Source organism: Mytilus trossulus, chromosome 6 (genome assembly GCF_036588685.1).
Source record: "Mytilus trossulus isolate FHL-02 chromosome 6, PNRI_Mtr1.1.1.hap1, whole genome shotgun sequence".
Lineage (NCBI taxonomy): Eukaryota > Metazoa > Mollusca > Bivalvia > Mytilida > Mytilidae > Mytilus > Mytilus trossulus.
This window is the reverse complement of record NC_086378.1, coordinates 50785387-50802862: the sequence shown is the minus strand read 5'-3', so window position 1 is coordinate 50802862 and position 17476 is coordinate 50785387. Positions and strand designations below refer to the sequence as shown.

Here is a 17476-nt window from a genome sequence, read left to right as displayed (position 1 = left end):
AACATTTATATGAATTGATAGAATTATAGATTAAACACTCTGTTTCAAATGTCTCTGGTTCAACTGATTTTTTTATTTCAATTTTTTTGTATTTTTTTTTGGATCATAATCACAGTAATTAAATTTGACAAACACATATATTTTACCTGAGACACTTTACCTGTATCAAAGTTATGTAATTTTAACACTTCAATGCAGACATGAATTCCCTTTATCCTTGAATACCTTGTGTATTAATTAGCAACAGGGGGTAAAATGATGGACACATAGAGCCATCCTGGTGGACATAGTTTTATGGCCACCAATAAAAAGATAGTCACAAGTAGTGTAACCATTGTAATCTGACTTCCCATGTATGTAACAGATTGTAACCATTGTATCCTGATTTTACATGTATGTAACCATTGTAACCTAATTCCCCATGTATGTAACCATTATAACCTAATTCTCCATGTATGTAACCATTGTAACCTAATTCTCCATGTATGTAACCATTGTAACCTAATTCTCCATGTATGTAACCATTGTAACCTGACTTTCCCATGCATGTAACCATTGTAACCTGATTCCCCATGCATGTAACCAATGTAACCTGACTTTCTCATGCATGTAACCATTGTAACCTGATTCTCCATGCATGTAACCATTGTAACCTGATTCTCCATGCATGTAACCATTGTAACCCGATTCTCCATGTATGTAACCATTGTAACCTAATTCTCCATGTATGTAACTTGATTCTCCATGCATGTAACCATTGTAACCTAATTCTCCATGCATGTAACCATTGTAACCTGATTCCCCATGTATGTAACCATTGTAACCCGACTTCCCATGCATGTAACCATTGTAACCTGATTCCCCATGTATGTAACCATTGTAACCCGACTTCCCATGCATGTAACCATTGTAACCCGATTCCCCATGTATGTAACCATTGTAACCCGACTTCCCATGCATGTAACCATTGTAACCAGATACCCCATGCATGTAACCATTGTAACCAAACTTTCCCATGCATGTAATCATTGTAACCAGATTCTCCGTATATGTTACCAGATTCCCCATTTTGTAACCTGATTTCCCATGTATGTAACCATTTTGTAACCAGATTCCCCATGCATGTAACCATTGTAACCAGATACCCCATATATGTAACCATTGTAACCAGATTCCCCATGCATGTAACCATTGTAACCAAATTCCCCCTGATTCTCCATGAATGTAACCAAGCTGATTCGTCATGCAAGGGTTGCCCGGGTCATGCAAGGGTTGCCCGGGTTGCCATGGTAACAGAAATTGCATGTGTGTAACCAGTGTAACCAATGTAACCATTAGGTGAAGGAAAGTTACAAATAAACTGGAGAAGTTGTGAATAATAAATGATAGTTTGTATGGGTGTAACCAATGTAACCAATGTAACCATTATGTGAATGGGGGTTACAAAACAAGATACCTATATTCAGGTGCACATTTTGTGCCTTATATGGTGACCGGACGTGGAGTCGTACACTTTTGAGACATTTATAGGCCCAGTGATTTTATTTGATCATGTGTTGGTAAATGGACGGGTATTTTATGATTTTGTTTTGGTTTTGGTTTTTAAATATGGGGACTGGCATTTCTTACTGCAAGCTGATTTATTGAACCCTAGAAATCCTGAAAAAAAAGGGCGTGGAGTCGTACACCCGGAAAATATTGCTCTTCACGTATTAAACCTATGATAAATAAACATTTTTGCCTTTCAAAAGGTTTATTTTGCCTCAGATTTAACAGTATAGTGTAAATAATTACGGTAAAATAATATAAATAACCACAAATAAAAGTAAGTACGCATGCACCTAAATTGGAAAAATAGGAAAACACAGTTTTCTCCCAAAAACAACAAAGAGGGCAACGTTATATTGAAGAAACTTGATGCAATTGATAAATGTTGTAAGACAAACAAATTTAAGTAGTTACTGAATAAAGAATTGTGATTTTGCACGTGCTATTTTACTGGTTTGTTTGATTTCGTTTACCAGGAAATAATGCAAAAATGGCAATCTGGCTTGTTTTTCTGACACCAGTAAGCAAACCAGCAGACAAAAACTGGTCAGTTGTGATGTTCACATTATTTCTATACAAATTACGTGTAATGAGGCGATTTTAAAAATTATTACTATATGAGAAGTGCCGATTTTAGCCTGCAGATGGCCATATCTTATTTATGTTTTGTTGTATAATTTCAAAACGAGGCACACGTGACATATAAAACTATGACCCTTTACAACTCTTCATAATACTCTATTGCTCAAATACAAAAGTTTTATCTTTGACAACTCAGTTAAGGGGTCAATTGCTAACAGTTTTTAAGTGTACGACTCCACGTACAGTTACTCTATAATTTTTTATGGGGCGGGGGGGGGGGGGGGGGGGGGGGGTACCTTGCATAACCAAAATAACCCAAAATAAATCAGGGGTCCCACTGCAGAGAGTAAACCTGATATTGAATGCGGAACCACCGCAATAAATACTCGCCTTAAACATTTTAGTGGCAACAAGGTCATCTGGGGTTCCTATTACTGTCAAATAATGTACATGTATGCAAGGACTTTTTAATGTTTCACCGACTTTAAATTTACTTCCTTGATGTATGGTATTGAAAAGTAAGGCTGAAGGGGTCATTGTCATCCTGGGTACTATATCTAAGTACCCTGGGTACTATTTGAATGTATAACTGTACCCTGGGTAACTAAAATTGTTATAAACGTACCCAGGGTACTATAGTTGAATTTACACCTGGAATTCGGCTCCGAATGACCCCAAGAATTGTCTTCGAATAACCTTTTGATGTCACTCGACAATCACTTTTAAATTATGGCGTCAAACGGTTTATTTTGTGACGCAAAATTTTGCAGAATCCTGTATGATTTTGTGCAATGGTGGACGAAAGTGTAAATACGTCTATTATAGGAATGTTCGCCATGACGTCACAGGTCACCTGTGTTTTTGTTTTGGTGGGCAAAAAATGCATAAAGATGCGGGTATTAACTTTAAATCATCATACATTTGTAACTTTTTTATTATTCAAGATAATTATAAATTTCTTTTGGTTCTTAAAATCATTTTGAAAGCTCTTAGTAATGGTAAACTTTTGGAATAAATATTCAGTTATCTGGTGTATGTAAATGTAGGTTCATTTTCAAACTTTTCCAAACTACATGGATGAATTTTCAAAATTCAATAATAAATTCATTTTTCCACCGATGAAAATAAAACTTTCTAAAAAAAAATTCTAGCCAGCCCTGAATGCAATATTTCAATATATTTACTAGATGGCTATATAAATTTGGGGAAATATTAGCCAGCCCTGCCAAAAATTAGCCAGTCATGGACTGGCGGTCGGGCTGCTATTTCCAACTCTGATTTAAAATTAAATTTACAGACCAAAAATCGATCTAGAAATAACAAAGCAATTAAAGTTTGAAAATTGGGATTTTTATCTAGTAATTGGCCATTGTTTATTAGTCTGTTTACTTGCCAACCAAAATGACACTAAATGAGATGCAAATTAGTGAATATGACATCACTAATGAGATTTGTGAACATTCCTATAATGTATATCCAGGCTTTCCGCTGGCCTGCGCCATTTGCGCATTTGGCGATAAATCTATTAATTTGGCGCAAAAATATTTACTTTGGCGCAGAAATGTGGCGCAAAAGATTTCTGGTCATTCTAATCTGTTGTTGCGAACATCGATGTCATTTTCTAGTTCGTTACTTCGGAACATGCATGTTGCGGTATTCAGAAGTTATCGGATGTTACTCATCAACTAAGCATGTAACAGGAAATCGATGATCAGCTTTTTATACGACCGCAAAAATTTTAATTTTTTGGTCGTATATTGCTATCACGTTGGCGTCGTCGTCGTCGTCGTCCGAATACTTTTAGTTTTCGCACTCTAACTTTAGTAAAAGTGAATAGAAATCAATGAAATTTTAACACAAGGTTTATGACCACAAAAGGAAGGTTGGGATTGATTTTGGGAGTTTTGGTCCCAACATTTTAGGAATTAGGGGCCAAAAAGGGCCCAAATAAGCATTTTCTTGGTTTTCGCACTATAACTTTAGTTTAAGCGAATAGAAATCTATGAACTTTTGACACAAGGTTTATGACCACAAAAGGAAGGTTGGGATTGATTTTGGGAGTTTTGGTTCCAACAGTTTAGGAATTAAGGGCAAAAAAAGGGCCCAAATAAGCATTATTCTTGGTTTTCGCACAATAACTTTAGTATAAGTAAATAGAAATCAATGAAATTTTAACACAAGGTTTATGACCACAAAAGGAAGGGTGGGATTGATTTTTGGAGTTGAGGTCACAACAGTTTATGAATTAGGGGCCAAAAAGGGGCCCAAATAAGCATTATTCTTGGTTTTCGCACAATAACTTTAGCATAAGTAAATAGAAATCTATGAAATTTAAACACAAGGTTTATGACCATAAAAGGAAGGTTGGGTTTGATTTTGGGAGTTTTGGTCCTAACAGTTTAGGAATAAGGGGCCCAAAGGGTCCAAAATTGAACTTTGTGTGATTTCATCAAAAATTGAATAATTGGGGTTCTTTGATATGCCGAATCTAACTATGTATGTAGATTCTTAATTTTTGGTCCCGTTTTCAAATTGGTCTACATTAAGGTCCAAAGGGTCCAAAATTAAACTTAGTTTGATTTTAACAAAAATTGAATCCTTGGGGTTCTTTGATATGCTGAATTTAAAAATGTACTTAGATTTTTAATTATTAGCCTAGTTTTCAAGTTGGTCCAAATGGGGGTCCAAAATTAAACTTTGTTTCAACGAAATTTTTATTCAAAGATGGTAAAAGATTCAAAAGCATCTAAAGATTTGTGGAAATGTATTCACAGTCTTAACCCATCCCAACAAGAAAAGCCATATGAACTTTTAAATGAAGATGGTATTAAAACTAATAATGTCAGGGACATTTGTAATGTTTTTAATAAGTTTTTTACATCTTGTGTTGAAAACCTGAGGACTGACAGATGTATGAGCAAAAATAATGATTATGCAAAATTAAATAATTTTGTACAAAAGAAATTTACTAAGTCAGAACAAGTAAAATTTTCAATTCCACCAGTCACAATAAATGGTCTATTTAATGAGATGATCAAACTTGACATTAATAAATCCACCGGATCTGATAACATAGGACCAAAAATTTTAAAATTGAGTGCTCCTTTCATAACTTCATCTTTAACTTACATTTTTAATAGAATAATAGACACAAGTACATTTCCCTGTGTTTTAAAGAATGCAAGAGTAACCCCTGTTTTTAAAGCTGGTGAAAAATTCATGGCAACAAATTATAGACCAATTTCTGTACTTCCAGTTTTATCAAAACTTTTAGAAAAGCATGTTTCAAAACATTTGTTTGACTATCTTAAAAGATTAGATCTTTTACACCCAGCACAGTCTGGGTTTCGACAAGAACACTCTTGCCAAACTGCCCTTATCAATATCATAGATAAATGGATACAGGATATGAATGATGGTAATATCAACTTAGCAGTCCTGTTGGATTTTAAGAAAGCTTTTGATGTAGTAGATCATGATATCCTCTGTAAAAAACTTGAAATTTATGGATTTGATAATACTGCTGTTTCTTTTTTTCAATCGTATTTGAATGAAAGAACTCAACAAGTACAAATTGGTAATGCTCATTCTGAAAAACTTCATATCAAGTATGGTGTTCCCCAAGGCTCCATATTAGGCCCCCTTCTGTTTATATTATACATCAACGACCTTCCTATTTATATGAAAAATTGTTGCACTGATTTATATGCCGATGATTCAACCTTACATCTTTCTGGTAATTGTTATCAAACTCTTCAGTCAAAGGTACAAGAAGATTTACATGGTGTAGAGGCATGGTGCAATGATAACAATATGTTCATCAATAAAAATAAAACAAAATATATGATTATTGGAACGAAGCAAAGAGCAATGCCACATTACAATGAGAGTTGTTTAACTATTAACAATCAAGTGATACAATCTTCCACATGCGAAAGTCTTTTAGGCATTAAAATTGACCCTTCCCTCACATGGACAACCCAAATTGACTTGATCTGCTCAAAAATATCATCTAGACTATATCTACTATTAAAGATTAAAAAATTTCTAAATCTAGACTGCAGAAAATTATTCTATAATGGTTATATCTTGCCACTTATTGATTATTGTTGTATAGTGTGGAGTAGTTGTAGCAGTGAGGGTTTAAAAAGGATATTAAAATTACAAAAGAGGGCTGCTAGATTAATACTAGAAACAGACCCATTCGCTCCTTCTGCACCCTTATTCAAACACTTAAACTGGATGACAGTTGAACAGAGAATAAAATATCATAAGTTAGTGATGACATTTAAGTGTATTAATAATGATGCCCCATCATATCTAACTAACAAGTTTCATTATGTTTCAGACAGAAATCCGTACCCCTTGAGAAATGCTGTTCAAGGAAACCTCATACTCCCTAAACCAAAAACAGAATTATTCAAAAAATCTTTTATGTATTCTGGACCATTCTTGTGGAATAATTTGCCAATACCGTTAAGAAATATTACAAATATTAATTCTTTCAAATACAAAATAACAGATCATTTATTGAAATCAACCTAGCTGTATAAATAATATAAAAAACTGATCATGTCATCATGTTTATTTTTTCATAACATTTTATCAAGTTGTATTGAACATTATTATCACACTTGACTTTTTATGCTAATGTATGTATGCAATGTACTAGTATATGTTTGTGTTTCGTTTGATTTTTCATTACGAGGGCCTCAGGGAAGATTAGTTATATAGCTAACTGTGTAACCCTCTTAAAATAAAGTATTGTTGTTGTTGTTGTTGTTGTTATTTCATCAAAAATTGAATAAATGGGTTCTTTGATATGCCAAATCTAACTGTGTATGTAGATTCTTAATTTTTGGTCCAGTTTTCAAATTGGTCTACATTAAGGTCCAAAGGGTCCAAAATTAAACTAAGTTTGATTTCAACAAAAATTAAATTCTTGGGCTTATTTGATATGCTTTATCTAAATATGTACTTTGATTTTTGATTATGGGCCCAGTTTTCAAGTTGGTCCAAATCAGGATTCCATATCAAATATTGTGCAATAGCAAGAAATTTTCAATTGCACAGTATTGCACAATAGCAAGAAATATCTAATTGCACAATATTGTGCAATAGCAATTAATTTTCAATTGGAGTTATCTTTCTTTGTATAGAATAGTAGTTGATAATATATGTTGGAAATTTGCCAGACATGACTATGATGTCATTTTCTATTTTTATTTGCCAATAACTTTATGTAAATAACTTCATTGGAAATTTGCCAATATAAAATGTTGCTGATGAAGCTTTTTTTCCTTATCTTATCTAAAATGTTTTTAGATAGTGTATGTTGGACATTTGCCAGACATGACTATGATGTCATTTTCTATTTTTATTTGCCAATAACTTTATGTAAATAACTTCATTGGAAATTTGCCAATATAAAATGTTTCTGATGAAGTTTTTTTTTATTGTTTTATACAATAAACAATGTATATTCACTTTTACTACCAACCAATCTTTACCATTCAGTGATAACAAGCACTTTATTTTACATTTTAATATTTTATGATGTATTTAAAAGAGTAGTTAATGTTGCAAACTCCATTAGAAATTTGAATTGATATCAGTTTCGGTAAAAGGGAAACGGGGATGTGAAAAAAAAGGGGGGGGGGTTTAAATTTTTCTCATTTCAGATTTCATAATTAATAAAAAGAAAATTTCTTCAAACATTTTTTTGAGAGGATTAATATTCAACAGCATAGTGAATTGCTCAAAGGCAAAAAAAAACTTTTAAGTTCATTAGACCACATTCATTCTGTGTCAGAAACCTATGCTGTGTCAACTATTTAATTTTAGATTTAAAAAGTTTGAAGAAGAAATCTTTAATTGATTTGTAAAATCTTGACATTTGTTTTGTGTAAAAAAAAACCATGTATTGTCAAAAATTTGATCACAATCCAAATTCAGAGCTGTATCACGCTTGAATGTTTTGTCCATACTTGCCCCAACTGTTCAGGGTTCGACCTCTGCGGTCGTATAGATTGGTCTTAGTGTGTACATGTCTGTCTGGTACAGTTTACCTGTCATTGACCTCATTTCATGGTTCAGCGATCAACGTTAAGTTTTCGTGATTAAGTCCATTTCTCTAAATTAATACTACAAAAGATAGGGCAAGTATATTTGGTTTATAGATTGGTCTTAGGGTGTACATGTCTGTCTGACATAATTCTGCTGAACTTGACCTTATATCATAGGTCAGTGATTATGTGGTATTTTTTGCATGTTTAGGTCAATTTTCTCACATTAAAAGTGATAATGGAGAGCAGGCGAGACATTTCAGTGTGTGCACTCTTGTTTATATAATTTGGAGAAAGTTGTAATTTATTTAACTACTATCGTTTTAAACACATTGTAACTTGAAACCATTTTTTAACAAACATTGGATTGATCAGGTAATTTTTAATTTACTAATTAGATTAATCATATTACATAAGAAAGGTAACATAATACATAAACAATAGTTATGCAAACACATAAAGCAACAGGTAAAAAGTAAACAATTTAATAATGCAGAAAATAAAATTGCCTGGACATTTTTAATTAGAATCTAAATGTTTTAGGGTAACATTGACATATTGGGACTGAGTAGATGGTTAATATTTAAGTGCATTTTAGTGCCTAAACATTTGAAGTATTTTTGGCTCAAAAAATTTCAAAGTGGCTCAAAAAGGAGTAGGGGCATTAAGGCCCAATTTTGGCCCAAGAAAATAAAATGTTTGATAACTATTTCAAATTGGCACATAATGTTTAGAAATGCATAGGGTCAAGAAATATAAATGAAAAACATTAAGATTTTTATCTGATGACGTCACAATTACGTCATAATGTATACTATTTTCACAAAAACGATGAAAATACAGAATTTATGCAGTTTTCTATCTTTATTTCCGTTGAGGAAACATAGTGCGCAGCCGAGAAACAAAAAAATAATTTAACAGAAGCTTTATTATAACTATTGGCATAATCTCACCAAATATAAAGTTGTTTCTTGAGTGCGCACATACTTTTTCAATCTAAAATATACTTCAAATTTGATGAAAAAACAAGGAAAATCACGAAATTTAACAAAATATGCTAATTAAGTCATGATTTGTTGCCATGGTAACTTGTTCGATGTCAAATTTGTTTTGTTTTTCTTAGTACCTTATTACTTAGTCAAGTTTTCAGTAGTTTAAGAATATGTATGATAACTTTTAAATTTGCAGTAATTTTTGGGCCAAATAAGGGCCTTATTGCCCCTACTCCTTTGGCTTTTGGCTCAAGTATTGGCTCAAAAAAAATTCAACCCAGAGGAAACCCTGTATATCTGTACCCTGGGTACGATTAAATTATATAAAGGTACCCTTATACCAATCTCAGGGTGTGTTTTGATATGTGCATATAGATTATCTATTGCTGATCAATAGGGATTTGGTTCTTGTGCACCTATAGCTATTGATGGAAAGTTCATTGTAGGTAAGATGAGGGGGCATGGGACATTTTAGCAAAAAGAAAAAAAGTACATAGGGTCATTTTAGCGCCAACTTCATAGGACATTTTAGTGACGTAAAATTTTGGTTACCTGTATTTTGGATAGGACATTTTAGCGAAATTTACCTGTGTTTTAATAAGGACATTTCATTGAAATTTTACCTGTAGTATCATTTTTGATACAAATCCAAGTATTTGTATAAAATTAGTAATACATATTTAAAAAAATAAGCATATTATTATTTATATGTATAATTTCTAGTTTTACACATGACTTAATTGACCAGTTTTGGCCAGTTCGTTGTGTGTAATCCTGAACTGAAATGTATGTACCAATTAATTCTTATCTTTTTCGTTGGCTATGGAAGTATTTTTCTATTATATATTTATTACACGCGTCAAATGTCCCTCAGCATTTGAGATCAATAATTTCTGTAAGAACGACCATGACTTCGTTATTCTAAGTAACTGAAATGTATTGGGGGAACAGAATTGTAGTCCGTGATTGTTTTAGATACAGAGTTGACGAATACTGAAAGTCTTAGTTACAGATTTCAATCGAATTATTATAAGCTGCAGTTAAAATAACACTTATCGTAGTGCTGTGTTTTACTGTTTAAGTCAATATTTTGATATTTTAAACTAATAAGAGTTTTAACCAGTATTTTTAGTGTTTTTTTTTTAAATCGAGTGTTTTTAGTACAATGTAAATATGCTACATTACAACTTGAATTATAATACATTAAATTTAGTGCCAGTGCTTCTTATATATTATTTATTCTAATATATATTTATTTCCTGCTAATTTTCCCAAAAATGTCGCTAAAATGTCCTACTATGTTTTTTATTTTCGCTAAATTGTCCTAAAAATCGGCGCTTAAATGTCCTATACTAAGCTGCTAAAACGTCCTTTTGTTTTCGCTAAAATGTCCCATGTAAAATGTTGACATAATCAATTTATATATGTATTCTAGTTTAATTTCATAAACTTTTACAAAATAAATGTAAAGAATTCAAAAAGTAAAACATTTCACCGCTTTTATATCAAATTCCTTCAAAAGTCACATGACCAGTGTCAGCCTCTACCTTAATCCATGTAATTCTATTTTTTTTGTTACGGTTACACATGTACATCAGCATTATTCCGTAATTAATTGCTGCCCCTTACCTGGATGTAAATCTAACATTTGCGTTATAATTACATTCCTGATGTAACGTTAACAAGTGCCAAGTTAAAAAGTGTAAAAATTTATCAACAACATAATCATTTTCCCATTAACAAATAATCCTGAATTTGCGTTGAAATAAAATGCTCTTTCCTGAATCCCATTGTGTTGAGATCATGAAATCCCATCGTTTAATTGTCTCACCTGGCCCGAAGGTTCATGTGAGCTAGCCTATCACTACCACTTGGGGTCTGTCTGTCTTCGTTAGCTTTTTACATTTTAATCTTCCACTAGGAAACCACTGGGACAATTTGGACCAAACTTGGCACCAGGGTCCATTACTTTATAAATGTAATGAATTAACGACCCAATCCGCTAACCAAGGCAGCCAACATAGTTTTAACATAGGATCCCATGCTGCAAAGGAGAAGATTAAGAAATGGACTGGTTAAATAAAGTGGTTAGTGATTTTTATGAGAGACTGTTCATTGAGATTTTCATATATTAGAGACTGTTCATTGAGATTTTCACACAATAGAGACTGTTCAGTGAGATTTTCATACTTGAGACAGTAAAGTGAGATTTTCATTTTCCAGGATATTTGTTAATTTAGACGATTTAAAGTTTTCATTCATTTTTCTGATAATTACTTGATTATTTTGCATTCGCACGGCCCCCAGGATGTCCTGAATTAAGCACTGAGACATTAGTTATTGTGCCGCAGTTTCTATGTCATTGCGACATGACGTATCTCTATGGCTTTCTAATGCAACATTAACACTAGTAAGAAGTTATTTAGCTGGTTTAAAGATACATGTACCACTATACGAAATTTTGTTTACAGTATAACTGGCATCCAGTTGCCCCATGAACTGGTAACTTTGATGACGTCAGATGTGTAATTGCAAAACTTTTGATGGTGAAAAATTACGGACAATGTGGTATGAATCTTGCATTTTTGAACCAAACGTGGCCATAATGCGGTTTCCTTCAGTTTATCCCATGACCCCACCTGGCGACGGCCGCCCTTACTAAAAAAGAAATTGAGCAAAAAATCAATTAAAAATCTTCTGAAACTGCTTGGCCAGTTTGGGTTAAACTTTTGTAGAATGGCCCTTGGATGGTCCCTTTTCAAAATTATACTCAACAAAAAAAGTTTAGCAACATTCAAAGTATAAATTAAGGACATTTTCTGTTGGTTTATATTCTAAATATTTTTTAAAATATGAAGTGAAATCACAAGATGAATATTGCTTGAAGCACACATGAGCTAAACTTTTGTTGACATTTAGTGGTTCCAGTGTTTCCGACATTAAAATTTAAAATTGCTTTAGCAATTCTCACAGAATGCTTGTTTAAATCAGTTGAGCGATACAGGCTAACCTGAGCCTCTAGTATATGGTCTAATGTACAGTGAATAGGTATATTGGTATATCATGTAATTTATATTTTGATAAAAAGTTTTCTTTTGTTTTCTTAGAGAAGAACATCGAACATTTAAAGAAGGTCAAAAGTGCAAAGAGTGAAGCAGAAATACAAGCAATCCTTTCCCATCATTTGTTTGTACTGTTAGCTCCTTCAGCAGAATATTTGATTGATGGCCATCACAGTTGGCCTGCAGATTTGAAAAAATGTCCAGCATGTCATGAAGACCTGAATCTTGGGAATACATCTATAGGTAAGATTTTTGTTGAGATGATTCACGTGAGCTTTGCAATCCCTTATCTTTTTTCTTAATTGTTAATTAAAAAGAAAGACTTCTAAAAAACCATCAGATCAGTATAATCTGTAGTTTGCCTTATTATACCCCCCGCAAATGAAGTTTGTCTGTCTGTCCGTCCGTCCATCCATCCGTCTGTCCCGTTTCATGTCGGGGGCAAAACTTTTGTACCGTAGCACCTAGGATTATCAAACTTGGTATGTGGATGCATCATATGCATGGGAAGGCGATGAGTCATGTACCAAATTTAGGTCATTGTGACCTTGACTTTGACCTTTATAATAGTAAAACCTTGTCAATTTTGTGTCCAGAGCTGAGCAGAACTTTTGTACCGTAGCACCTAGGATTTTTAACTGGGATTTTACGAATGTAAAAATCGGTTATCAGATTGGCAAGGTACGACAGGCAGGCGGGCGGGCGGGCGTTTATAGGTATATATACCACTATTTATGAGTATACCATGTATATAGGAATCGCCTAGTCTGTCGGAGCAGTACTTTTGTACCATAGCACCTAGGATTATCAATTTTGGTATATGGATGCATCATGGGAAGGTGATGTGTCGCATACTAAACTTAGATCACGGTGACCTTGACTTTGACCTTTGACCTTTATGATAGTAAAGCCTTGCCCACTTCGTGTCTTGTGCAGATTTTTTTTCAGCGATTGGATGATTTTACATAATCATCCAATCAGAACTCCTTTTAGCAACATTGAGCAACATTGAAAACTTTAAGGGCCGATTGTGTCAAGTACCAAATTTAGGTCACTATGACCTTGACTTTGACCATTGACCTTTATGATAGTAAAATTTGCCCACTTCGTGTCTTGTGCAGAACTTTTGTGCCATAGCACCTAGGATTGTCAAACTTAGTGTGTTGATGCATCATGCAAAGGCGATGTGTTGTGTACTAAATCAAGGTCACTGTGACCTTGACTTTGACACTTATGATAGTACCACTGTAGCACCTAGGATAATTAAACTTGATATATGGATGCATTATACAAATATGATGTGTCATGTACCAAATTTAGGTCACTTTGATCTTTGACCTACTTTAGTATATGGTAGTAAAATGTCATCCACTTCGTGTCTCTAAATGTGTAAGCTTGTTTTCTTCATTTCATAGTTGTATTGTAGAGCCTAGGTGGGTAAATCATTGAAATTTGAACTACTTGCTGTATTTTAATATCTGATGTAAGTCATCTAACTAATGGGGCTTGGCAGATGAAGGGGCATGGGGTATACATAATGAGCTGTGCTGATAGTCTCTAGTTATAGGTAGGGCAAAATCCGAAAAATCGTTGACATACTTTTCCGGTTTTACCAACCCAGATAACTTTCACCCATGTTCTTATATAGAAGTAAAAAATTGTGGCAAAAATTAACTGACTCACACTATCGATTATTGTTATGTGCATTTTTGGAAAAATCTGGATTTCAAGTGTTAATTTCAAGGTTTTGCCATAAGTAGAAAATAAGAAGTTATTTGTTGGAAGTTGGAGCCTCTGTATCCCATGGACACATCCTTCTTAGATTTTTAGCTCACCTGACCTGACCCAAAGGTTAAATGTAAGAACATGAGATGCAAAATTCCCAAGTTAGGGTGTTTGAGGGAAATTTCTAAATTGAAGGGTTTGGGTCTTATTTTAATAAAAGGTAGAAAAAGCCCTGTTAGGTTGCCCCCTTTCAGAATTGTGTCTGATGATTCCATCTGCCAACCAAGGCAGTCAACATCAGCCGACATAGTTTTATCATAGGACCCTAATTTGTACAAAAATTGAACTTGACCTTCATTTATATAGTAGGAAATAACATTAAAATTTTAAAAAGCTATGCAGTGTTCATTCCAGGCCGCGCCATTGCGCCATTGATGCATAATTTCCACCCATGGCGCAAAGAAAACGTGCCACTTGCGCCTGTCGGCGCGTCGTTTTTCCGTAGTCCACAATAGGAAACTTCCGGATTTTTTTCATGGTCTTCCCTGTCATTGTTCTCAGTGTTTTTATACAAGAGACCTTTCTATTAAATTTAATCATGGCTGATAAACGAAAACGAAAGTTGCTTTGAAATCTATGTTTTCCTTAATGTTTAAAGGATGCTACCGGTTAAATTGTTGATCAAGAAGTGGCAGAAGACTCTCGAATGATAAACAACACTAAAAGCGGTGATACGAGAAAATTAAACCGAATACCAGTGCAGACGTGATTGATTTACGATGCGAAACTTATGAAATGTGACCATTGTGCAATTATTATATGATAAACAAGGCAATGCTTTCGCTAACGAGACGAACAATATTCCAGGACAAGTTACAAGTACATCAATGATTCAATAAATGATTTTTTTTATAAAGAAATGAAAGCAACATTTACAAACAAAACAACTAATAAAAAGTATAATTTTGTTATATAAAATCTATTTATAAGTGCCTACAGGAAGGAAACAACTGTTTGCTTTTTGCACTGATATTAATGAGATTTTGGTCAAATTTCATGACCCACCAATATCAGTAGATGGCCCCTAGATTAACTGCCAAAGGGGCCTTTGACCCTTCAATCTGAAATTCTGGAATGAACACTGGCTATGTAATGGCGTTCTCTTTATATCATCTGGAAACGAACAGTGTGACAGACGAAAGCATGGACAGACAGACAGACGATGGACATGTGGATCACTATATACCCCTTCCCTAGGGAGAGGGGGTAAAATAAACATGCCCCAAAAATGAAATTTTCTCTGTATTGATACAATGAGCACCAAAAGCAGTACTGCAGATGCACAGAGTTTACATACAAATATATCCAGTTATCATTTATGTCACACTAGGAAAATGATCAACCTGTTTTAAGTGACCACCTGTCTTATGTGACCTAATATCAAACTTTCCTTCGAAGGTCACACAAGACAGGTACATGTAGTGACTGTCTGTCAGCTGACAGCTACCATCTTGGATGCAGGTCAAGGTCATCAAATATAATTCTGAAAGGAGACTGCCTCAACATTGGAGATAATGTTCAAAATAAACTTAAGCATGTCGGCCCAACGATCTAGTCGGTCGACATATTGCTATTCTTCCGTTTCTCTGGGTTTTTTTTTGGTTTTTTTTTCCACCTAATTTTGTCCGGAGCAATTCTCTGGAACCATAAGCCAAACTCTATAATGGGTTGGCATGAAGCAAGATGCCAATGCCTAGTTGTGCACCTGGGATCTGGAATATTCAAAATGGCTACCGTTGCCATGGAAACCGCAAAAAATATGCAAAAAATCAAAAGATGCTTCAATCTTAATGGAACTTTATATAATTGTGTCTCGTCATGCACACATGTCAAGTTGGTCCTTTGAATTTCCAACATGGCTGCCATTGACATGGAAACCGAAGATAAAAGATTTTTGAAAAATGTTCAAAACTTATTCAAACTTTGCAGAAATGTTACTATTCATAATAGAAGGTTGGCATGAAGCAAGATACCAATGCCAAGTTGTATGCCTGGGTCTGGAATTTTCAAAATGGTTACGGTTGCAATGGAAACCACACAGAAATATTCGAAATTTTGAAAGATGCTCCAATCTTGATAAAACTTTACAGAAATGTGAATTGTCATGCATACATGTCAAACTGGTCCTTGGAATTTTCAAAATGGCTGCCGTTACCATGGAAACCGAAAATAAAAAAAAATTGAAAAATGTTCAAGACTGGCTGAAACTTTTTAGAAATGTTACTTTTCATTCATATTTTTTAAGTCAGTGTATGGGAAATCTAAAGTAGCTGCCATTACCATGGAAACAGGCCGGACTGACATTAGCTATTTCTAGTTTTTTTCCCTTTTTTTTCCACCAAATTTTGTCCATCGCAGTTCTCTGGAACCATAAGTCATAGAATATGGGAGGTTGGCATGAAGTAAGATGCCAATGCCTAGTTGTGCACCTGGGGTCTGGAATTTTTCAAAATGGCTGCTGTTGCCATGGAACCTGCAAAAATATGCAAAATTTAAAAGATGCTTCAATCTTCATAAAACTTTACACTTATATGTCTTGTCATGAATACATGTCCAGTTGGTCCTTGGAATTTCCAAAATGGCTGCCATTACCATGGAAACAGATAATTAAAGATTTTTGAAAATTGTTCAAAACTGATTTATATTAGAAGTTTGACATGAAGTAAGAGACCAATGCCTAGTTGAGCACTTTGGTCCTGGAATTTTCAAAATGGATATTGTTGTCATGGAAACCGCAAAAATATGCAAAATTTAAAATCTGCTATATGTACAATGTTTATAAAACTTTACATAAATGGGTCTTGTCATGCATACATGTCCATTTGGTACCAGGAATTTTCAAAATTGTTGCCGTTACCATGGAAACAAAAATTTAAAGATTTTTATACGACCGCAAAAATTTGCGGTCGTATATTGTTATCGCCCATGGCGTCGTCGGCGGCGGCATGGGTGTCCAGATTTGTGGTTTTCGGACGATAACTTGAGTTCTGATTGAGCAAATGCTATGAAATTTTAACATAAGGTATAAATCCACAAAATACAGCTTGGGATTGTTTTTGGGGGTTATGCCCCGCTGATTCCTGAAATAGGGGCCAAAAGGGGAAAAATAAGTGTTTATATTAATTTTGATGTGGAGGACTTATTTTTTGTTCAATTTTAATGAAATTTTTTTCATAATGTTCCTTATGAAATTCTGCATTGGCAGTTTGTCAACGGATTTAACGTAGCCTTTACCGTTTCCGAGTAATTAGCGGCCAAAGTGGTGCTAAATCCCCAAAAACAAACTTTTTTATTTCTTGTCTGATTTCAACTGGGTTTTTTTCTTTGGATTCCTTATGAAATTTTTGAAACAGGGAATTTTCACCAATTTGAGCTAAGACTTACGGTTTCCGAGCTACAAGGGGCTGAAAGGGGCTAAAAAGGACTTCTCCTTTTTGTTCGC

General features: G+C 34.0%; 1 protein-coding gene across 2 annotated transcripts in view; it reads left to right on the top strand.

Moving 5' to 3' along the window:
- The window catches only part of LOC134721480 (uncharacterized), a 44647-nt gene that overhangs the window by 10549 nt on the left and 16622 nt on the right, over window positions 1-17476 (top strand). For both annotated transcript variants that reach the window (XM_063584534.1, XM_063584533.1), the window contains exon 2: window positions 12295-12492. In XM_063584534.1, the coding sequence (XP_063440604.1) occupies window positions 12295-12492 (198 nt within the window). The remainder of the gene's footprint in view (window positions 1-12294; window positions 12493-17476) is intronic.